Source organism: Perissodus microlepis, chromosome 6, assembly GCF_051167445.1.
Source record: "Perissodus microlepis isolate ML-2025 ecotype Zambia chromosome 6, ASM5116744v1, whole genome shotgun sequence".
Classification (NCBI taxonomy): Eukaryota; Metazoa; Chordata; class Actinopteri; order Cichliformes; family Cichlidae; genus Perissodus; species Perissodus microlepis.
The window spans coordinates 7713141-7736063 of record NC_140466.1 but is presented as its reverse complement, the minus strand read 5'-3'; the positions used below and the strand labels follow the sequence as shown (position 1 = coordinate 7736063).

General features: G+C 41.6%; 1 protein-coding gene and 1 non-coding gene across 10 annotated transcripts in view; both read left to right on the top strand.

Annotated features, from left to right (window-relative positions):
• Positions 1 to 260: 260 nt before the first annotated feature.
• htt (huntingtin) overlaps positions 261 to 22923 on the top strand; it is a 31644-nt gene continuing 8981 nt past the window's right edge. The window contains exons 1-61 of one of the 9 annotated variants that reach the window (XM_084930440.1): positions 261 to 635; positions 1410 to 1493; positions 1906 to 2026; positions 2142 to 2201; positions 2369 to 2448; positions 2633 to 2771; positions 2874 to 3015; positions 3151 to 3329; positions 3575 to 3779; positions 4133 to 4180; positions 4445 to 4522; positions 4642 to 5045; positions 7413 to 7604; positions 8537 to 8663; positions 8755 to 8870; positions 8957 to 9068; positions 9266 to 9403; positions 9740 to 9898; positions 9989 to 10086; positions 10223 to 10362; positions 10518 to 10581; positions 10691 to 10791; positions 10897 to 11043; positions 11326 to 11446; positions 11541 to 11686; positions 11785 to 11966; positions 12078 to 12295; positions 12446 to 12572; positions 12654 to 12778; positions 12870 to 12980; positions 13127 to 13204; positions 13806 to 14029; positions 14566 to 14644; positions 14749 to 14910; positions 15001 to 15056; positions 15178 to 15326; positions 15418 to 15554; positions 15655 to 15771; positions 15915 to 16037; positions 16169 to 16428; positions 16567 to 16709; positions 16826 to 17048; positions 17196 to 17337; positions 17565 to 17744; positions 17907 to 18083; positions 18272 to 18348; positions 18715 to 18850; positions 18939 to 19061; positions 19274 to 19481; positions 19644 to 19789; positions 19922 to 20099; positions 20181 to 20279; positions 20431 to 20615; positions 20734 to 20860; positions 21011 to 21114; positions 21365 to 21519; positions 21617 to 21756; positions 21841 to 21926; positions 22077 to 22207; positions 22324 to 22456; positions 22692 to 22847. In XM_084930440.1, the coding sequence (XP_084786566.1) occupies positions 538 to 635; positions 1410 to 1493; positions 1906 to 2026; positions 2142 to 2201; positions 2369 to 2448; positions 2633 to 2771; positions 2874 to 3015; positions 3151 to 3329; positions 3575 to 3779; positions 4133 to 4180; positions 4445 to 4522; positions 4642 to 5045; positions 7413 to 7604; positions 8537 to 8663; positions 8755 to 8870; positions 8957 to 9068; positions 9266 to 9403; positions 9740 to 9898; positions 9989 to 10086; positions 10223 to 10362; positions 10518 to 10581; positions 10691 to 10791; positions 10897 to 11043; positions 11326 to 11446; positions 11541 to 11686; positions 11785 to 11966; positions 12078 to 12295; positions 12446 to 12572; positions 12654 to 12778; positions 12870 to 12980; positions 13127 to 13204; positions 13806 to 14029; positions 14566 to 14644; positions 14749 to 14910; positions 15001 to 15056; positions 15178 to 15326; positions 15418 to 15554; positions 15655 to 15771; positions 15915 to 16037; positions 16169 to 16428; positions 16567 to 16709; positions 16826 to 17048; positions 17196 to 17337; positions 17565 to 17744; positions 17907 to 18083; positions 18272 to 18348; positions 18715 to 18850; positions 18939 to 19061; positions 19274 to 19481; positions 19644 to 19789; positions 19922 to 20099; positions 20181 to 20279; positions 20431 to 20615; positions 20734 to 20860; positions 21011 to 21114; positions 21365 to 21519; positions 21617 to 21756; positions 21841 to 21926; positions 22077 to 22207; positions 22324 to 22456; positions 22692 to 22847 (8496 nt within the window). In that variant the 5' untranslated portion in view covers positions 261 to 537. Of the gene's footprint in view, positions 636 to 1409; positions 1494 to 1905; positions 2027 to 2141; positions 2202 to 2368; positions 2449 to 2632; positions 2772 to 2873; positions 3016 to 3150; positions 3330 to 3574; positions 3780 to 4132; positions 4181 to 4444; positions 4523 to 4641; positions 5046 to 7412; positions 7605 to 8536; positions 8664 to 8754; positions 8871 to 8956; positions 9069 to 9265; positions 9404 to 9739; positions 9899 to 9988; positions 10087 to 10222; positions 10363 to 10517; positions 10582 to 10690; positions 10792 to 10896; positions 11044 to 11325; positions 11447 to 11540; positions 11687 to 11784; positions 11967 to 12077; positions 12296 to 12445; positions 12573 to 12650; positions 12779 to 12869; positions 12981 to 13126; positions 13205 to 13805; positions 14030 to 14565; positions 14645 to 14748; positions 14911 to 15000; positions 15057 to 15177; positions 15327 to 15417; positions 15555 to 15654; positions 15772 to 15914; positions 16038 to 16168; positions 16429 to 16566; positions 16710 to 16825; positions 17049 to 17195; positions 17338 to 17564; positions 17745 to 17906; positions 18084 to 18271; positions 18349 to 18714; positions 18851 to 18938; positions 19062 to 19273; positions 19482 to 19643; positions 19790 to 19921; positions 20100 to 20180; positions 20280 to 20430; positions 20616 to 20733; positions 20861 to 21010; positions 21115 to 21364; positions 21520 to 21616; positions 21757 to 21840; positions 21927 to 22076; positions 22208 to 22323; positions 22457 to 22691; positions 22848 to 22923 lie in introns of all 9 variants that reach the window. The other 8 variants (XM_084930443.1, XM_084930442.1, XM_084930441.1 and 5 more) reach the window with 8 other exon arrangements.
• Positions 13261 to 13390, top strand: LOC146384956 (small Cajal body-specific RNA 14). Its single transcript, XR_014800598.1, has one exon.

The following is a 22923-nucleotide window of genomic DNA, read 5'->3' as shown; positions in this document are numbered from 1 at the left end:
CTCGTATCAGTTGACACCCCCTGTTATCAGCGCACACACTAAAGTCAATACTTGTAAATTACACTTGAACAAATCTGTCCTGCACTCCAGATTTCAGCGGTCTCGTGACTGCAACAATAACAACAAAAGAAAAAAAATCACAGTGTCGTATTGGTTCTTTCTAAAGCCACTCAACAAAAATCCGGACTCTGATTGGCTGCTGACGTTGCACCCTTCCCCTCTCAGTAAACCTGTCACACAAGCTACTTCCTGGTGTGATTGGTGGGAAAACGCAATGCTGCATCAAAGATGGCTTATTATCAACCTGCATTTGATTTATTTAGGAATAGTAGTGTGAAAGAATAAGTGGCGCTCTCCGAGAAGACAAGGCGGAGAGCTGGTGGTAGCTGTCGCGAGCAGTGTTAGCACTCTCGCCGCACTACGCACCTCTTGCTCTCTACGTGCGCAAACGTTAACTTGCCTCTACTCTGCTAGCTAGTTAGCTCACATAGTAAATATTAGCTCGTCAAGCAAGCTTGCTTATTGTAGATTGCTAAAATGGCCACCATGGAGAAATTGATGAAGGCCTTTGAGTCTCTGAAGTCATTCCAGCAGCAGCAGGGACCACCGACCGCCGAGGAGCTCGCTCAGAGGCAGTAAGTTGATTTTTGTCCAGCGGTGACAGAATAGGAGGCGAGGAGCCGTTAGGCTAGACCCTTAGCTTATCGTGCTAGCAGTGTTAGTCCATTTCGGGTAGATAACCAACGTTTAATAGATGGCTTTAAGTCAGCTGCACTAAAACGTAAACTGGGAATGAGGCTAAGGTGTTATTCATACTTCTCAGCTCATTTAGGTCCACTTGTTGCCATGCTTTAGATCGCTGCTTAGCGATGCTCGCTATCCTAACGCGATCTGATTGTTTGCTAGCTTGATTTTAGGATCAGAACAGCTGAATGATGGCTAACACAGAAGGCTGATGCCAAGAACACGTGAAAGAGTCAGGAGGATCAATTTCAAGGACGTAATTATGTGTATTCAGTAGCAGAGGATGTTGAGTTTCATAATATTTAAACTGCTTTGGGGCAAATGGTTATGAATGGAATGATCAACATAGCGGGGCTTCCTGCACTTGCGTCATCTCCAAGAAGTTTTACAGATCTCGTCCGTTGTTGGTTGAAACACAGGAATAGGAATTCATTTATATAGCTTGTAAAGAAATGAATTGATGGGATCGGTGCGTAAGGAATACAGTTTTAGGGGATGGCTCTGACTTATAGTTATTATTTTAATCACTGCATTCCATGGCTATAAGCAAGATACCTAAATTCAGTCTTACTTTGTGCACACACACACACACACACACACACACACACACACACACACACACACACGCGTACGTCATCTTTTGCATTTTGTCTTATCTTCCACAGAAAAAAGGAGCAAGCTGCCACAAAGAAGGACAGGGTGACCCACTGTCTGACAATATGTGAAAACATTGTGGCTCAGTCACTGAGGTATTCCTTGTTATTTGATCTAAATATGTGTTGGTGTGAGTCATATCTTTTTATATTCTTTTAGGGTTTCCTATCACCTTCACTAACTGTATAAACGGTAAGATAGCTTTTCTGTAAAGAATGTCTGAGGTGCAGGGTGATGCCATTTGCAACCAGAGCTTCTTCAGTAGTGATTTTACACCTGATTTCACTGATTTCTGTGATATTTGGTTTCACTTTTGTATTTTGGGAATGAAGTGGGGACATGTTCGTCTTTACATATAGTTTTTTTTTTTTCTTTTCTGTAATGTCCTTTTTGGAAAAAAACGTATTGCTCCTCAGTTTTGTGAGTTTATGCTAGGGGGTTAACAGTTTGAGAAAGGGAAAAAAATAATATATTTTTGGCTTTTCCTCTCTCTGGTCCTGGGAATAGAACATCTCCAGAGTTTCAGAAACTGCTTGGTATCGCCATGGAGATGTTCCTGCTCTGCAGTGATGACAGTGAATCAGATGTTCGGATGGTAGCCGATGAGTGCCTGAACAAAATAATCAAAGTGAGCAAAATCTGCAAGATGGGAAAAATGAATAAGAATATCAATGACAAAAATTGTCAAAATAAGTTTGGTGTTGTTGGTGGTAGTGTTAATCATTCATTTTGATCATTTTCAGGCACTGATGGACTCCAACTTGCCTAGACTGCAGCTGGAATTGTACAAAGAAATTAAAAAGGTAAGGCATGGGGTTGTAAAGTGAGCATTTTGTAATACACCTTATACGTCTTTACTCTCAGACTATAGGCCAGTGTTAGATGTGAAAAGAAATTGTTTGATGTTTCTTTAGAGAAAGTACGGTCAGATGTTAGACATGGTAACATCATTGCTTGTGTGGCTCAATAGAATGGTGCCTCTCGGAGTCTGAGGGCAGCTTTATGGAGGTTTGCTGAGCTTGCCCACCTCATCAGACCGCAGAAATGCAGGTATGCAAACTTATAATATTTTTACATTTTTTTTAAACCATTATCCACAACATGTCTTATTTTATAGTCTGCTGCTTTTGTGGGGACAATATCAAAGTATCATCTGTGCTTTTTTACTTGCATATGCATATTTTTATTTTGCTTTTACTTCATGTATACTTCTTCTCTCTCCCTTATGGCGCAGACCTTACCTGGTCAACCTGTTGCCGTGCCTCACCAGAATCACAAAGCGGCAGGAAGAGACTGTGCAGGAGACACTTGCTACAGCAATGCCCAAGATCATGTCTGCCCTGGGACACTTTGCCAATGATGGTGAAATCAAGGTATTCACCTGCTGATTGTGTGCTAAAGTAGAAAAAAAAATCATAGGCCAGTGGAAACTTTTTTTTTTTTTTTTAAACATAATCCAACTATTTCTGTTTTAGGTGCTGCTGAAGGCATTTGTGGCTAATCTGAAGTCCAGCTCCCCGACCATTAGACGGACAGCAGCCAGTTCAGCAGTTAGTATTTGCCAGCACTCCAGACGCACCAGCTACTTCTACACCTGGCTCCTTAATGTGCTTCTGGGTAGGTCGCACACAGGCTCACTGTCAAGCACAGACTGTGGACATGTCTTTTCTACCCTTTTACATTTTACTAAGCTCATTTGTGTTAAAATATGTGAGCTAATTTAGAATTTTTGCCCTTTTCGCCTTTTTCCAGGTCTGTTGGTTCCGGTGGATGATGAACACCCCAGCCATCTAATACTGGGGGTGTTGCTAACCCTTCGTTACCTGATGCCTCTGCTGCAGCAGCATGTCAACTCCACTAGTCTTAAAGGAAGCTTTGGTGTCATGAGAAAGGAAGCTGATGTACAGCCAACACCCGAACAACTGCTGCAGGTGAGATGGAATTTGTGTGTGTGTGTGTGTGTGTGTCTATATATATATCTATATATATCTATATATATATATATATATCTATATCTATCTATATCTATCTATATCTATCTATATATATATATATATATATATATATATATATATATATATATATATATATATATATATATAAAAATAAGAAAAAAGAGTTTGTATACACTTGTATAATTGGATGTGTAATAATTCTGTATGCATGTCTTTTAAAGGTGTATGAGCTAACCCTACACTACACACAGCACTGGGATCACAATGTGGTCACAGCTGCTCTGGAGCTGCTGCAGCAGGTCTTCAGGACTCCCCCACCAGAGCTTCTGCACATGCTCATTACTGCTGGTAGCATCCCACATGCCACCGTTTTTCGTCAGGACACTGAGAACCGCTCACGTTCTGGCAGCATCCTTGAATTCATTGGTAATCACATGAATTGACTAATACTATCTAAACAGTGCTTTTTATTATCCCTTTAGATATGTGTCTAGAAATATTTACACAGTTAACCAGCTCTAGAGACACGATTTTTATCTGTTTCAACTAGTTTATAATTCATTCACTTATGCTGACCTTGCCAGGGGACCACATGGACAAACTGGGTTGGGGTTCCACTCTAGCCTCTTCTTTTGTTCGTGGCCTTTTTCTTTGCATTTTAACAAATTTTCTAACATCCTTAAATAATAGTTTCTGTTTCTTATAAGCTTCTCTGAGCCTGTACTACTTTCCTACTCCTCAACTTCTATTTCTGCTTCCTGTTTTCATGCCTTTTGCAGCGGGGGGAGGGTCTTCCTGCAGTCCACTCCTCCTCAGGAAACAGAGAGGTGACTAGTCTGTTTCTCTCCTCTGTTCACCTCTTTCCTCTCTCAGATGTGCCAATCAGCGCTTGAACAAGTTTACCTTCAACTGTGAGGCACTAAAGGCCGTGGACTTGCCTAAAATTACATATTATTATCCCTGTATATCTAAATTTTATTCTTGTGCTCAATTTAAAGTAAATCCCCACACTTAGGTTTGAGTGCCTTTCCTTCTTTTAAACTGCTGTTAATCTTACAGATTCATATTGACAATAAACCTGTTATTTCCAGGTAAAATGCTCTCTGGAGAGGAGGATGGGTTGGAGGATGACCCTGAGAGGACTGAGGTCACTACTGGTGCTTTCACAGGTGAGATACAAACACCAGCAAGCAAATTGTCAAGTTTATGTCAACTTTGACTGTGTTCCTAATTTCACAGTGTAAGTATGTGGAGCAAAAATAAAGCTTCTGTGTGTTTCTTACTTTAGCATCAGTTGTTGGTGCAGACGGCTCCTCTGCAGCCCAGGTGGACATCATCACTGAACAGCCTCGGTCTTCCCAGCATGCTCTGCAGCCTGGTGATTCTGTGGACCTCAGTGCCTCCTCAGAACAGGGCGGTGGCGGAGGTGGGACATCTACATCAGGCACTCCAGAGTCGCCCAATGACAACGAGGAGGAAATGCTGAGTCGGAGCTCCAGTGGTGGGGCAAATGTTACCCCAGAGACTGCTGACTACACCACCCCAGAGAATGCGACTCCAGAGGGAGGGCCTCTAGGAGAAAGTGGGACACTGCTAGGCACTAATGATCGCTCACTTCCACCCAGCGACTCCTCCCAAACCACCACAGAGGGACCGGACTCAGCTGTCACCCCTTCGGATGTAGCAGAACTGGTAAGTTGACTGGGTAGGACTGCACATGGCTAATTTTATTTGAGACTACAGCTTGTACATCCAGTAATTGTGTGGGTTTCTGTTGAATACAATGAACAGTGTGCTTCCCTAGACAATGATGGATTTAATTACCATGCAATCCATTAATTACCTCTGAACCTTTATGTCTCTGATGGCATTTTTCTTGGTTTGAAAATGATGCTTCACTTCCCAGAACGTTGATTCTGTTGATCTAGATGTAGTTTATTGAGTCACTTGGGTGAGTTACGAAACCTCTATCCCACTGAAAACATCTTATTTTCTTCAGCATTAGTGGAATATTGGTAATATTGGTGATTACACAACTTTATTATCCCCCTTGATTTCCTGAAGACTTGTGGTAGATGGTGTTCCTCTCTTCACCACCACTACCACTCAGTTCTTCAGAGGTGGGAATGCTCCTGTAATATTCTATAACAATCCATGAGATTGTTATGAACTGGTGCTAAAAATAACATTACATTTAAAATGAATTAAATTGATTGTAAAAGATTTTGGGGTCAAATATATTTCTTTGTCCCTGAGAATAAATATTTCTTCCAGTAGTGATATTGAATAGCATATTAACAGTAGGTGATTACAAAACAACTTCCTTTACACTAGCATTTCTTTCTGAAGACTTTTTAAAAGATAAAAAGCAGCTTATCAGAGTAGCAGCTAGATATACTTTCCTGAGATGATTCAAGAAGAAGATCAGTTTTTATCCTTAAGTCTTTTGTGCAGGAAAAAAGGAACATGAAATCCTTAAGTGTTCAACCATAATGCTAACATTAATAAGTCACAATCTGGTTGTTAAGTGATTATGTATGAACCCTGCGTTTATTAAGGCTGTTGTCTTTTTATGGTGTTTTAATACTTTGAATCTTCTTAAATTTAATCTGAAGAAGCCCCTAAAAATAGTCAGTGATCACTGTCGACTTCTCTGGATTTTTATTGCTAGTGTTCATCTGCAGCACATTTTAAAGCTCAGTTTTTAAAACCTTGTGATGTAACTACAGCCTATTGGCTCACGATTTGCTGGACACCAAATATTTGAATCAGGTCACCCTGAGGCTAATAAAGATTTGAACAGGTACATGAAGCTGAGGATGAGGAATTTGTCACAGCAAGTAATCCAAACCATATTAATGACTTACCTCGTGATGGAGATGAATCATCACTTCTGACTGAAGTTTGGCTCTCTTTCAGCATTTTTTCCTGCCATGCGATTGCATTTGTCTCTGCCCATCCCTGAACCTCACGTTAACATTTACTGAGGGGAAAAAAGACAGCGTCTATCCTTTAGCTTCACTATGCTAATGTGTTTCTATATTACCCTAACCATAGCTCTGTAGCTAGCCACAACGTGGCACATTATTATATACCAGCTAGTCCAACTTCAGTAACCCTACAAACGTCGCCGCTGTTCAGTTTTCTGTCTTCATTCATGTCTGACGTGATAGCAGAGCTGTGCGTTTTTAGTTTTTCAGAAATCCCTCAGTCAGAACATTGTACATTATCTTCAGATGGAAATCAAAACGAGCTAACTCCCAGCCTACTTCTAACTCTGTTAAACTTCAGAAATTCTGTTTTTTCATGAATGCCTGGATGTTAAACCGGTAGAGCAGCCACACTGATCATTTTATCAAAGATGAAAGGATTTAGACAGTTTCTAACTCTCAATGATGCCCCAGTGTTTGTTTGAGTTTGGGAACCGAAGAGGAATTTGGACCTGGAAACAGCTAATGATGTCAGACTGAGAAGCGGATAAGTCTTATTTTCCCCTGTTATGCTTTCAGAAGCAGTTGGACTTGTTTTCTATGTCATTACTTTTTTGTCTTTTTATTATGCTCCTAATCATGACACAGTAATTTTGACTGTTGGACTTGGTTGTGGATTAAGTTCACGGTCTGTTTCTCCTGTTAGGATTATTTTGGGGGATGCTTTTTCACTCTTCTGAAACCAGTTTTCTTATCAGCAGCAAAACATGTTCCTAAGGTTAAAAAAAATCACGAGCATCATTCCTAGATGATGCATTCAGGACTTGAAACAATAAAGGCTGCATATGCATAATGCAACACTTTCTTTAAAATCTAGTACATATAAAATCAAAGCAAAATAAAACTAAAAAAACTTCTATCTTAGATTTTTAACTCTGTCATCCACTCATTTAATAAAACTCTAACTCTTTCAAATGTTACTTAAGAAAAAGTTTAATTTGCAGATTTTTGCTGCTGTACCTGGAGTGTCAGGTTAATCTGCCTTTCTGGCCCCAACTACAGAACTTTTGTTACATAATAATTCTACCTCTGTGGTCTTGCCTCCCCTTTCCTATATCCTTCGTACCAGTCACTTCGTACCAGTCACACTTCATTGCCACGGGTGATTGAGCCTTCCCCACCCTCGCCAGCTTCCACTGAGGGTCTCGATGCCGCAGACAGCGACTCATCTGTCTACACTGCCTCCTCTTCGTCTTCTTCATTTTCTTTCACCTCCTCTTCCTCCTTCTATGCCACCTCCTCCTCTAGCAGTAGTGACAAGGTCAGCCTGCAGGACACAGTGAACAGACTGGGATGGGCTTGCTTGTTTCAATACATTTGGCTTTCTTCATTCTTTCTCCTTTGGTTGGCTCAACCCATGCAAAGACTTTTCCTAGCTTGTTGCCTCTTTTCCCCTCCTGTTGTCACCGACAGTAGATTATGCACCTTTCTTTCCCCCCTCATTTTGAGGTATTCCCTCCTGAAAATCAGATGCGTTTTGATAAAAGCAAGCAGCTTTGACATCCCGTGTGACTGGCCTGGAGTGAAGTTCAAAAGGAGAGGCATGAAGGCCAACTGTTTTTGTTTTTGTTTTGTTTTTTGTAATTCTTCAGATTTGGTTCTCCCTACCATTTGAAGAGGCTGTGACGGGCTTTTGTTCCAGCCAAACTTGGAGAATAAGACAATATTCACATTTTCCTCTCTCTTCTTTTTTTATTGTACCATTAAATTGGTTTATCTTGCGAGGGAGAGTTGTTCTTACCAAGCTGGTTTACTGTCAGAAGTCATGCAAACCAAAACCAAGAGAATAACATGCACTTTAGAAGAGCTGTAGTTCTGCTTAATAAAAAAATATTGTTAGCATTTCAGGGTCAGGTTGGAGCAAAAGCTTGGTCTTCCTCTGGATTGTTGACTTTTTAAGCTTGTGCTTTTTCCTGTATGCAGTTGATTTGCTGTGAATTGTGTTGACCCAAGCATGATTCAGTAAACCTGTTTAATGGGGGGATTTTTTTAAATTTAATTTGTAGTTTTAGTCATTTGTTATGTTTTTCCTCTGTCCAGTAACTAACTCGGTGAGTCGAAACTATTAGGTATCATGTGCATGCAGTTACATTTCAAAGTTTGGCAAACTGCCAGTTCTAATACATTTATGAATTTGAGTTTTCCCTTCTGAAGATGGTTTCTTTTTAATTTATTTGTTTGTGTGTGCATAAGGTACTGGATGGCAGTGAGAGTCAGTACTCTGGAATGCAGATTGGAACACTACAGGATGAAGAAGATGAAGGAACAGCACCTTCCTCCCAAGAAGAACCCCAAGAACCATTCCTGCAGTCAGCACTTGGTGCGTTTGTGTACACAGCTATGCACACATAAACGCAGATGGGCTCTGCCTAATAGAAAGCTTTAATGGTGGTTATTGTTTCTGTGTATAGCTCTTAGCAAGCCTCATCTCTTCGACGGCCGCGGTCACAACCGGCAGGGTTCAGACAGCAGTGTGGACCGTTTCATACCAAAGGATGAACCTGCTGAACCCGAGCCCGATAATAAGGTAAAGTGACTTAAAACTCTCCGTGCTTGTCATATATGGTTGAAGTGAAAGGTTAACATTATGTCACTTGTCTGCTTTTCTGTCAGCCATCACGCATAAAAGGTCCAATTGGGCACTATACAGACCAGAGTGCGGAGCCACTAGTGCACTGTGTCCGGCTTCTTGCTGCTTCCTTCCTACTAACAGGACAAAAAAATGGTGAGTGGGTGTTCTGCCCAATACCAAATTTTTTTTCGTTTTGAAACTGAAAATTTGACTCTTTGATCTGATTGTCAAAATATATCTAACAGCAAAGTACAACTTCTACTCTCAGGCCTCTCATATATCGGAGTTGTGCTTGTTCCTGTGACTTTTTGACATCTGTGTGTGTTATTATTTGCTTTGTGTTTCTTCAGGCTTGATTCCTGACAAAGAGGTGCGAGTAAGTGTGAAAGCCTTGGCTCTCAGCTGTGTTGGAGCAGCGGCAGCGCTGCATCCCGAAGCCTTCTTTAACTCCCTCTATTTGGAGCCGCTGGACGGCGTTCCAGTAGTAGGTAAGAACTGAAGAAAAAAAACCCAAAACTGCTCCTATCTAGTAGATGTCTAAGTAACGTGCAATAGTAAACCGGTGTGTATGCTCCCAGTACTGAAACTAAGAAGCTAAATAGAATCCAGCTATTGTTACTTGCATTTTGACATGTGCGTTTCATACTCTGATTTGGAAAAAAAAGTCTTGTTTGAAGGCGCTCTGCACAACATTTGTTACAGTGAAAGCATTTTTCATTTACAGAATAGTAACTTATTTGTGTGCCTTTTAACACTTTTTGGCATAATTATTATTATTATTATTATTATTATTATTATTATTATTATTATTTTTACCTTTTCAGAGCAACAATATATTAGTGATGTCCTGGGCCTCATTGACCATGGAGACCCCCAGATTAGAGGAGCTACAGCTATCCTATGTGCAGCCATCATACAGGCTGCGCTCACCAAAACACGTTTCAACATACACACTTGGCTGGCCAGTGTGCAGAGTGCAACAGGTTTGTGTGTTGGTCTTTGTCTTACTTGCATTTTGCAAAGAATTGAGAGTATTTAAAGATGCCTATCATACCTGTCTGTCTGTACTCTAGGTAACCCACTGTCCCTGGTGGATTTGGTGCCTTTGCTTCAGAAGACTTTGAAAGATGAATCCTCTGTCACCTGCAAGATGGCTTGCTCTGCAGTGAGGGTAAGATGGTTTTGTGTGAGTGTGTTGGTAATCTCTACTCTATCTCTGTCTTGTTTTGTCCCTCAAGTTCTTTTTTGTGTCTGTGCTTTTGTTTGTGAGTCTGACCCATTGTTTTTTTTTGTGTGTTTTGTTTCAGCACTGCATCACGACTATTTGCAGCAGTACCCTGAGTGAGCTTGGCCTGCAGTTGGTGATTGACCTCTTTGCACTGAAGGACTCTTCCTATTGGCTTGTTCGCACTGAGCTCTTGGAAACTCTGGCAGAATTAGACTTCCGGTAGGATAGTTTTGTATCCTGATGCCTGTTATATACAGTCTCTGCTTTCTAAAAATAATAATAACTCAACTTTAAACTTAAGCTCGCCTTTACTTTGTATTACCTATAATTGCTTTTTAAAGTTTTTTTTTTTTTTACTTTTTCCCGTGTTTTAGATTAGTTAATTTTTTGGAGAGGAAAACTGAGACTTTACATAAAGGAGCTCATCACTACACTGGGGTAAGGTTATTTTCTGATTATTTTTTTTTTATGATCTTTTCTTTGAAATATCCTTTCTGGGTTTCTGCATTCAGCTGTTGACTGGTGTTGTTTGTTTACATTTTTCTAGCGTCTGCGGCTGCAAGATAGAGTCCTGAATGATGTGGTCATACATCTGTTGGGAGATGACGATCCAAGAGTACGGCACGTGGCTGCCTCTGCGGTCAGAAGGTAAAATGCCTCTTCACATATAGCACGTGCTATGTCCTTTATGTAGTGGACTGTAAATAAGCCCTTTTTGACTTTCGTCATATCTCTCTTCCTGTCTCTTTACAGACTAGTTTCCAGGTTGTTCTATGACTGTGACCAGGGCCAGGTTGACCCAGTGGTAGCAATCGCCCGAGACCAGAGTTCAGTCTATCTGCAGCTGCTTATGCATGAGACACAACCCCCATCCCAGTTCACAGTTAGCACAATCACAAGGTACACACACACGCGCGCACACACTTCCAGTATATCTCGTCCCTCATCAAAGGTCAGCTTAGCCTATATTACTATGAAGAAGTTCTCAACCTTGTTGACCTGGTTATCCTTTTTTTAGTACAATGTGTCTTATTGTACTCAATATAAGAGCTATTTTCAACCCCAAACATATTTTTCTTGTGATAAGAAATGCTTTGAGCCACAAGCTTTTATAAGATTTTGCAGTTAAATACACAATTCCTGAGGGAACCTTGGAATAATTACTTAAAATTTTGTCGCCAGGACATACCGAGGCTACAACATGTCCAACACTATCTCTGATGTCACGTTGGAGAACAACTTGTCCAGAGTAGTTGCTGCCGTCTCGCATGCTTTGACCTCGTCTACCTCCAGAGCTCTAACTGTAGGTTTTCAGCTCATTGTTTGCCTGCTCTAAAGCAAGTTTATGGCATTTGTTTCATAACATCTAAATATTTATCATGCTGTCTTCTCTGCAGTTTGGCTGCTGTGAGGCCTTGTGCCTTCTAGCTTCAAATTTTCCAGTGGGCAATTGGAGCACAGGCTGGCACTGTGGCTATGTTAGCTCCAATAGCAACTTTTCATCCCGTTCTAGTCTTAACCGCAGTAGGGGCAGAACCCTCAGGTTTGTATGCTGCACCGATTAATACATTTTTTTACATAATCATTTCAACTCTTTCTCTAGACTCCCCTTACCTTCTGTCTGTTCACTCCTTTCTGCAGTTTATCACAGCCTAGCAGTGCTCCAGCCTCTTCAACCACCTCATCTGCACCAGATGCAGAGCGGAGGACTCTGACTGTAGGAATTGCCAACACAGTGCTCTCCTTATTGTCTTCTGCCTGGTTTCCACTGGATCTCTCTGCGCATCAGGATGCACTGTTACTTTCTGGAAACCTCATAGCTGGTGGGTAATTTACTTTAAGAGTTTCAGGTATTTTACATATAATTTAATATGACATGAACATGTTTTACTCTGACATTTGTTGATTCATCACTACCCTAATGATGTTCTCAGCTGTGGCTCCTAAATGTATGCGTAATCCCTGGGTTGGGGAGGAAGAAGGCAGCAGTGGGACCAGTAGTGGAGGCCCAAGTAAGTTGGAGGAACCCTGGGCCGCGCTATCAGAACGCTCCTTGGTGGTCATGGTGGAGCAACTCTTTTCCCATCTGCTGAAGGTCCTCAACATCTGTGCCCATGTGTTGGATGATACACCACCAGGACCAGCAATGAAGGTGCGTTTGATAAGGAGAGTTATTTGGTTTAACAGACTCATGAAAGAAAATATTTGGCACCATGCATTCAGGTGCATTTTAGCACAAGTTTGATCCACAGGATGTCTGATGTATTGTGTTCTGTTGTTGCATTCTATACCAACTTTATAGGCCACTCTCCCCTCCCTGAGCAACACCCCCTCCCTCAGTCCCATTCGTAGGAAAGGCAAGGAGAAGGAGGTTGCCGACCCCAGTGCCACCCCTATGAGCCCAAAGAAAGGCAGCGAGGCCAACACAGGTAAATGCCTCACCATGCTTAAAAAAGGGTACAGATCATCTCTGTGAGTCTCAGAATATTAAGTGGAGTTTTTCAAAGCAGGTAGGCCAACAGACAGTACAGGCTCAACAACTGTAAACAAATCGACCACCTTTGGCAACTTCTACCACCTGCCTCCCTACCTCAAGCTCTATGATGTGCTCAAAGCTACGCATGCCAACTATAAGGTCAGAACACTTCTTTGTTTAAACTTAAAATGATTTTAATAGATTTTTGCTGCCTGTATGGTGGTTTATGGATGGTCTAATGTTTTTCTAGGTTACGTTGGACCTTCACAGTAGCCAAGAAAAGTTTGGAAGTTTCCTGCGCGCTACATTAGATGTTCTTTCTCAGCTGCTGGAGTTAGCCACACTTCATGACATCGGGAAGGTAAAGATGAATTTCATCGTCTTTCAGTGTTAAGTTTGGTGCGATCCCTTAACAAGGGGTCTTGTTCATTTCTTGTTAACAACCAATTTATTGATAATCTTCTTCTTTATCAATAGAAGAAGTAACCTTTTTTTCTTTTCTTTTAGTGTGTGGAGGAAATTTTGGGCTACCTCAAGTCCTGCTTCTCCAGAGAACCAACCATGGCCACAGTTTGTGTGCAACAGGTTAGTATGTTATGTGTTAATGCCTGTGAATTTTAGATGCATATCCTTTTGAATGTGTGGCAGTCTTTGTGGTTCTAGCACTGAGCAGTGTGCTGCAGCCGGTGTGACTCCACACAAAGTGAGGCTGGTTCCTGCCGACAGGGCCTGTAAAGGCATTGGTTCCCCTGTGCGATGGTTCCATACATTCATGTATTTATAGAACAACACACATTAGTATTCTGTCTCAGTGGTAATCTAGTTTTCAGTTTCTTTGATAAGTCCACAGACATACTAAAGGGACTTTAAGGGAGCGTAGTAAGTCAGTGTTTAAGGGGTTATTCACAGCATGTCAATTGTGAATAAAAGCAGAATTAAATGGTGAAGTGATTTTGGTTATATAACTATTAATCCTACGGGTGGAGGAGCTTCTAAAGAAAAGAGGTTTCACTGGAGCTTAATTATTGCTGTGTTTTGGGGAAAAAAAGAAAGAGAATACTTCAAATATATCAACTGGATTCTCAAATTTTATGTAAAGTTGAAAATTATAGTGTTTTTGTATATATTTATGTTTATATATATTTGCAAAAGAGTTCTTGTGGTAATAAGTTGACTTATTCTCCAGCTGTTGAAGACACTATTTGGGACCAACCTGGCCTCCCAGTATGAGGGCGTGTTGAGTGGACCCAGCCGGTCCCAGGGCAAAGCTCTACGTCTTGGCTCTTCCAGCTTGCGGCCAGGACTCTACCACTACTGCTTCATGGCTCCATACACTCACTTTACCCAGGCTCTTGCTGATGCAAGCCTCCGTAACATGGTGCAGGCTGAACAGGAGCAGGATACCTCTGGGTGAGTTCTAGTAACACACGTCTCCCATACGTATGCATAGATGTCCTTATTTAGGAAATCGCAAACTCTCCTTTTTTTTTCTGTGACTTTCTGCACATATTTATTCTCCACCCCTGCACATACTTATAGTGTGCATTCAGTTGTTTTATAGGGGTGTGTGTGGCTTGTGTGTTCCTGTCTAGCTATCTTTGTGAGGACTGAAATCTGCATTCTACTATACTTGTGAGAACCAACAGTCACTTGTGAGGACACACACACCGGTCCTCACAAGTTTGAAGGCCTTTTTGAGGCTCAAAATGTGGTTTTGGTGTCAGGGTTACAATTAGGTTATGGTTAGGTTTAGGGTAAGTGTTAGGGTTAGGCATTCATTTTTAATGGTTAGGGTAAGGGGCTAGGGAAAGCATTATGTCAATGAACGTCCTCACTAAGATAGCTGAACGGGCTTGTGTGTGTGTGTAAGTAATATAAAATGTATGAACTAAGTGCGATAATAAGTCTGTGCTTTTTCTTCTTCTTCTTTTTTTCTTTAATTTAAGATGGTTTGATGTAATGCAAAAAGCATCCAATCAACTGAGATCCAGCATCACAAATGCAGCGCGCCACAGAGGAGACAAGGTACGCTTTCATTGTCTTGCTGCTGTTCCATACTGATATTATGCGCTAAGAGTCGCTTATGTGGTCTGCTGCTGTTTTGAGAGTTGCATCTTGTGTTTTCTCAGAATGCCATTCATAACCACATTCGACTGTTTGAGCCGTTGGTGATCAAAGCTTTGAAGCAGTATACCACCAGCACATCTGTGGCGCTGCAAAGACAAGTACTGGACCTGCTCGCTCAGCTTGTGCAGCTCAGAGTCAACTACTGCCTGCTAGACTCAGACCAGGTAAAACAAACACATGCACTTTTTTTTTTTTTTTGGTCATCTCCAACTTCAAATTTTATAGTATGGCTCATTCAGAAATTTATGTTTTAGGTGTTTATTGGCTTTGTCCTGAAACAGTTTGAGTACATTGAAGTGGGGCAGTTCAGGTATGTTTTGAGTCAGTAAAAATTTCAGATTTCTCCTGTGTGTGTGTGTGTATATATGAACTATTAAAGCTTGTCACATATGTTTCCTGGGAAATAAAATAACTGTTTGCATCATTTACAGAGATTCAGAGGCCATCATTCCCAACATCTTTTTCTTCCTGGTGCTGCTGTCTTATGAACGCTACCACTCCAAGCAGATTATCAGCATTCCCAAGATCATCCAGCTGTGTGATGGCATTATGGCAAGTGGCAGAAAAGCTGTCACACATGGTGAGAGGAATGCATATGACTTTTATATAATTTTTAATTCCTCTTTTTTCTTGTTGATGGTTACATTTACACCTTTCTGCTTTGTCTACAGCCATCCCAGCCTTGCAGCCTATAGTTCACGATCTGTTTGTCTTGAGGGGCTCAAACAAAGCTGATGCAGGCAAGGAGCTGGATACACAGAAAGAAGTTGTGGTCTCCATGCTGCTAAGACTTGTGCAGTACCATCAGGTATGTTTACAAGTAGATGCAGAGACACAGCATGCTACATCATCAGATATTCAACCCACTTTTTCTCTGCCTTGCTCATGCTTTCATGTGTCTGCTGCAGGTGTTGGAGATGTTCATTCTTGTACTGCAGCAGTGTCACAAAGAGAATGAAGACAAGTGGAAGAGATTATCCAGACAGATTGCAGACGTCATACTTCCCATGATTGCCAAGCAGCAGGTAGGAAATTGTTTGCAAGTTTATATGTTGGATTAACCTTGATGGTTAAAGCCAACTAATTTTTTGCAGTAATTTATACAGATGCGTGATCAGGCAATTTCTGTTTGTTTCAGTAAGCATATTTGTATGTTTGGTCTACACAGATGCATCTGGACTCTCCAGAGGCATTAGGAGTATTAAACACTCTGTTTGAGACGGTGGCACCCTCCTCTCTCAGACCTGTTGACATGCTGCTCAAGAGTATGTTCACCATCCCAGCCACCATGGTGAGACATCTCATCAGATAGCGTGCACTTTTTCACAATTTCTCTAGTTTTTAAGTGACTGATTTATTAAAAAAAACAAAATAACAGGAAAAGGTAAGATTTGATGTGACATCTGACATTGGTTCTTGCAGGCATCTGTAGCTACAGTCCAGCTGTGGGTATCTGGTATCCTGGCAGTGCTTAGGGTACTGGTCTCGCAGTCCACTGAAGACATTGTGCTTTCCCGTGTCCATGAGCTGGCACTCTCTCCAAATCTCCTCTCTTGCCACGCTATCCGCCGCCTGCATCAGCATAGCCCCTCCCCAAACGACCCGCCTGCTGCTGACACAATCTGCAAACAGGAAACTAATGGTGAAACGCAAAAGGCTGCACCTGAGGAAACATTTGCCAGGTTATTATTTACTATCTTTAACAGGCTGAGAAAGGTTTCTACTCTGCTCTGTTTTCTCAGCTACCAGATTGCCTCCAAGGCTAACTCTTCTTGCCTTTTTACCTTCTTTCACTTCTCTCTTTTCCACCTCCCATCTAGATTCCTTCTCCAGCTTGTAGGTGTGTTGTTGGATGACATTTCAACCAGGCAGGTTAAAGTGGAGATCACTGAGCAGCAGCACACCTTCTACTGCCAGCAGCTGGGCACGCTGCTCATGTGTCTCATACACGTCTTCAAAAGTGGTAAGCATGTGAAATCTGGGAAATGCACAAACTCCCTGTATGATATTTTAAAATAATATATCAAAATAATTCAGATTAAGTTCTTTTACCTATTTTTCGTTTTTGTTCCCTCCTAGGAATGTTTCGCAGGATCACAGCTGCAGCCAGCCGTCTCCTGAAGGGTGAGAATGGACAGACAGCCACAGAGGCCAACCTCTTCTACCCCTTAGAAGGTCTGAACAGCATGGTACAGTGCCTCATCACCACCCACCCATCCCTGGTGCTCCTCTGGTGCCAAGTTCTTCTCATCATTAACTACACCAACTACTCTTGGTGGGCTGAGGTTCATCAGACACCCAGGTAAGAACAGTGTGAGGGGATTAACTGGGGTCAGGTGTATTTGTGTGCACTTTTTAATTATTATAAATGAGTCAATGAGGATATAAAATGAGGAAAAACTCTGCACCATCTCCTTTTTAAAACTGTGCCTTGTTTTCTTTCTATCAGACGACACAGTCTCTCATCCACAAAGCTGCTGAGCCCTCATTCCTCAGGGGAAGGTGAAGAGGACAAGCCGGAGTCCCAGTTAGCAATGGTTAACAGAGAGATTGTACGCAGGGGAGCTGTAATCCTCTTCTGTGACTATGTGGTAAGATTACTAAGAATATGGGACCATACTGTTGGGATAAATTATACATAGATCACGATATACTATTCTCAGCTAGAAAACATGTTGAAAATTACATTTGGCTATATTTGCTCTTTACTATCTATGAAGAACAATATTTAAATCTCAAAACACTAATAAGCAAAAGTAAATTAGATTTGTAAGTGCTTTACATAATAAAAGTATTGTTTTTTTTCTTACCTTTGTAGTGTCAGAATCTCCATGACTCGGAGCATCTAACCTGGCTGATTGTCAATCATGTTCGTGACCTCATCAGCCTTTCCCATGAGCCGCCAGTGCAGGACTTCATCAGTGCTGTCCACCGCAACTCTGCTGCCAGTGGCCTCTTCATCCAGGCCATCCAGTCCCGCTGTGACAACCTCACTACTGTAAGATAACATCCTATTCATCTTTCTAATCTCTTGACTACCTGGTTGAAATTTTTATTTTGTTTTTTAATTCTCAATTTATCTTTCTTCCCTGTCCCTGCATCTTACTCATTTCATGCCCCACTGCCCTCCCTTACTATCTCGTTCTCTTCGTCTTTGTAGCCTACCATGTTGAAAAAGACCTTACAGTGTTTGGAAGGCATCCACCTTAGTCAGTCTGGATCTCTACTGATGCTATATGTTGACAAGCTTCTTAATACACCCTTTCGAGTTTTGGCTCGCATGGTGGACACACTGGCGTGTCGCAGGGTAGAGATGTTGCTGGCTGAGACCTTACAGGTACGTTTTAGTAAAGTGTGTATTTCATTGGAAGTGCATCTAAAAGCTGAACATGTTTCTTATGTTTTTTCCCGGTCCAATTTGGGACCTGTTCTCGAATTTTAAAGTGATCAGATGGGAAGAACTGTTAAAGTCAAACTTTTTGTATGTTTAAAAACCCTGATTGTGTTCATTCTTTCACCCTTCAGAACAGCATAGCACAGCTTCCTGTGGAGGAACTGGATAGGATCCAAGAATATCTCCAGAACAGTGGTTTAGCTCAGAGGTAAACCTTGTGTACTGCAGCCATTTTGAGAACTACCCCAAAGTTTGTATTTTTGTTTTAAGTGTGATTTTTTTTTTTTTTTTTTTTTTGTGCCTGTTGAATTTAGTTTTGCCCTTGGATTAGTCACCTTTTCAGACCACAATGAAATGATAGACTGAGGAATTGGATGTTGTTTGGATTTCCCAAATAATGCACACAAACTAAAATGTGATATCTCGTGTTGAGTTAATTTACCCAGTAGGTTATTGAGAGGGCTGTACTGAATCTGCAGGTTCTTATATCCATATGTTAACTAAAAACAAATTTCAATTTATTTATTTATTTTTTTAAATTGTAAATTTTTTTGTTTGGTTATTTCTGTCCCAGACATCAGAGGTTCTACTCCCTGCTGGACAGGTTCAGAGCCACTGTTGTTGACACAAGCAGTCCCACTCCTCCAGTGACATCACATCCCTTGGACGGGGATCCTCCGCCCGCTCCTGAGTTGGTCATTGCAGACAAGGTGAGGAACTAGACTTGATGAATCTAATAATCCAGGTTTGTCAGACTGTGCAGAACATCTGTTTATCCGTTTGTTTGTTTGATTTTAGGAGTGGTATGTGGCTCTGGTGAAGTCTCAGTGCTGTCTCCGTGGAGATGTTTCCCTGTTGGAGACGACAGAACTTCTTACCAAACTACCTCCTGCTGATCTCTTCAGTGTCATGAGCTGCAAGGTAAAGAACGTACACACTGTCTTATTATGCACTTAAATTTTAACATCTGCATAATAGAAGCATCCAGACACATTGGTGCTCCAGTGCGCAAACATTAGCCCACAGTGATGATAAACAAAATCTAAAATATGTTAATTCCTGTATATTAGGGCTTTTTTTTTTTTTTTTAGGATTTCACATATGAACCTGGAATTCTGTCATTTTTTCCCCAGGAGTTCAATCTAAGCCTTCTCTGTCCATGCTTGAGTATGGGAATGCAGCGGTTAGCACGCGGTCAGGGGTCACTTTTGTTGGAGACAGCACTGCAGGTGACCCTCGAACAACTAGCAGGGGTCACCGGGTCACTTCCTGCACCTCACCAGTCCTTTCTGCCACCGTCCCAACCCCAGCCCTACTGGGACCAGCTGGGTGATGTGTATGGTGAGACTGGGAAGGAGGGGAAAAATGGATCAGAAAAAAGTTAGCAAAAAACCCCACAAGTATCTGTTCTGTCTGGGTTTTTGTTTTTGTCTTTTAATTAAATTTAATTCAAAATAAAGTTTTGATTCATTATTTTCCTAAATTCTTTACCGTATGTTTCAGATGAACCAGGGTTCTACCCCAGAGTTTTGTCACTCTGTAGAGCACTATCTCAATACCTGCTAAGTGTGAGCCAGCTCCCTTCTTCACTACATATTCCCTCAGACAAGGAGCACCTCATCACCACCTTCACCTGCACTGCCACTGAGGTAAACGACTGATTTGATTTCAGAAAATTAAAGCTTGAAGACCAAATTAGTATGATATGACTGCTTTGCACAACCTTTGATTTCTTTACAACTGTCTTAAACCCTTGTGAATGTGACATCATGGTTACACAGGTTGTAGTGTGGCGTCTGCTCCAGGATCGGCTGCCCCTGAGCGTGGACTTGCAGTGGGCACTTTCTTGCCTGTGTCTGGCATTGCAGCAGCCCTGCGTCTGGAACAAGCTCTCCACCCCAGAGTACACCACCCATACCTGCTCCCTCATTTACTGCCTTCGCCTTATTATTGTTGCAGGTAATCAAAGCAGAAAGATGCATTTTTGCACTTTTTTGTAATATCTTTGCTAATTAAAAGTCTTTCACCTTTCCCTCGCAGTGGCTGTGAGTCCTGGTGACCAGCTGCTGCATCAAGAGAAGAAAATGGCAAAAGGAGAAAAAGATGATGGAGACCAAGTGGATGCAGCACATGCTGACCGTAAGAATCTAATTAGACACTGAGTTAAAGTTCAGGGTTGTTTCATGTAGTTTTATTATTGCAGTCATCTTTTTTGTTGTAGTTGTTGTTGTTGTGAGTAATTCTTCTCAGATGAAAGCCTTAGGGTAACATTTAAGTCTTTGTGTTACAGACATGTGTGAGTGGCAAGCATGTGAGATCATGGCTGAGCTGGTGGAGGGCCTGCCGAGCATCCTTTCCCTTGGTCATCGTAGAAACTCCATTTTACCCACTTTTCTCACACCAACATTGCGCAACATTGTTATCAGTCTGTCTCGGCTTCCTCTGGTCAACAGCTATACCCGAGTACCTCCACTGGTGAGTTTTTGAAAGAAGTTGTGCCAGTAGGTAACTGAATTTAACACATAATTAAAATCTATTTCTTCTTCTTTTTAAAATTTTTTTTATGTTTATATGCTCTGTCTTTGTGGTTTAGGTTTGGAAACTGGGCTGGTCCCCTCAGCCAGGAGGAGAGTTCGGCACAACGCTGCCTGAGATCCCTGTGGACTTCCTTCAGGAAAAGGATGTCTTCAGAGAGTTTCTTTACCGTATCAATACATTGGGTACAGAAACATACAATCAGTCCATTCTTATCACATCGATGATGCTTTCATTTTTTAAATTATTATTATTATTTTTTTAAGTATACTTTTTGTTTTTTTGTTTTTTAAACCCTATGCATTAAGCATCTGTGTGGGTTTTTGGTTGTTCAGGCTGGAGCAGCAGGACTCAATTTGAGGAGACCTGGGCTACTCTACTAGGGGTGCTGGTCACCCAACCCATCACTAAAGACCAGGAGGAGGACCCGCAACAGGAGGTATGCACACAACTTGAACTCTAGAAATGTTACTGGGAAGGAAGATTTATGGAAGTACAAACTTTGCAGCATGCTCATATGAACTGAATATGAACTGAACTATTTGTTTATATTGGAGTATGTAATAGTCTATATTTTTGTCATGTGTCATTTAGCACATGCTCTAAATATTATGATGTCTTGCAAAAAGACAATACATCTGTTCCTATTGCCGTCTTATTGCATGTCTTTCTTATTTGTTTTTCTCTAGGAGGACTTAGAGCGTACCCAGTTGAATGTGTTAGCAGTGCAAGCCATCACCAGCCTGGTGCTGAGTGCCATGACCCTTCCCACTCCTGGCAACCCAGCAGTTAGCTGTCTGGAACAGCAGCCTCGCAACAAAAGCCTAAAAGCCCTGGAAACACGGTAGTTATGGTTCTAATATTTGTGTACTGTGCAGCTGCCTAAAATGAGCAAGTGACAGACAGATTTTTTTTACCCTTTTGCTAATGTTTATGCTCAGGTTTGGAAGGAAACTTGCAGTGATTAGAGGTGAGGTGGAGAGAGAGATTCAAGCGCTTGTGTCAAAAAGGGACAACGTCCATACATACCACCCATACCATGCCTGGGATCCTGTGCCCTCACTATCAGCAGCTTCTGCAGGTAATAGAAAAAGTGCACTCTCATTAGCCTCGACCACTTCTTAAAATGTATTTGTAAAGTAACAGCTTGACTTATTTGTTTCAGCAGGTACGCTGATCAGCCATGAGAAACTGCTCCTTCAGATCAACACAGAGAGGGAGATGGGCAACATGGAATACAAACTGGGGCAGGTAGGAAACATAGGAAAGAGTAAACTGTAATGGAGCTTTTTAGGAACAATGTATATGTTGTCAGCAGGGCAACAGTTATTCTTTTTTTTTTTTAACATTATGAACAAATATGTTTGTTTTGTTTTTTTTACTTGGCATGTCACTCTCCAGGTCTCCATCCATTCAGTGTGGTTGGGTAACAACATCACGCCTCTCAGGGAGGAAGAGTGGGGTGAGGATGAAGAAGATGAGGCAGACACTCCGGCGCCCACCTCCCCACCTTTATCTCCTATAAACTCTAGGTTAGTCAAATAAACACAACATTATACATATGTGTACACATTCCTTCAGTGCACAGGAGGCATCTTGTTGTAAGTTAAGATGAGACACTCTAATTGACTGTTTGTGTTTCTTTCAGAAAACACCGTGCAGGCGTGGATATTCATTCATGTTCTCAGTTTCTCCTGGAGCTCTACAGCCAGTGGCTGATCCCCAGCTCTCCAAGTAACAGGAGAACCCCAACCATCCTCGTCAGTGAAGTGGTCCGATCGGTGAGATATGATGCATGTGCTTAGTTAAAACTTATTCACCTAAATATCTGATCTTAAAGACCAGTAGACTGTCCTTCACTGATGTGACAGAATACACTTAGGTGAAACTTTACTCTTTAATTTAGACATATTAAAATTTATGCCACCTTGTCTGTTCTGTCAGCTCGAAATGAGCCTGAGACCAGAGCCATGCTTACTCTGTCAGCTGATTGTACACTCTTGTCGTTCCCTGTAGCTGCTGGCAGTGTCAGATCTGTTCACAGAAAGGAATCAGTTTGATATGATGTTCTCCACCCTGATGGAGCTACAGAAGCACCATCCACCCGAGGATGAGATCTTGAATCAGTACCTTGTGCCGGCCATCTGCAAGGCAGCAGCCGTTTTGGGCATGGTGAGAGGAGCTGTGTGTGATGGGACCTGAGATGGTTCAAGATGTGTTTGAGTTATCAATATAACAGTACGCCACT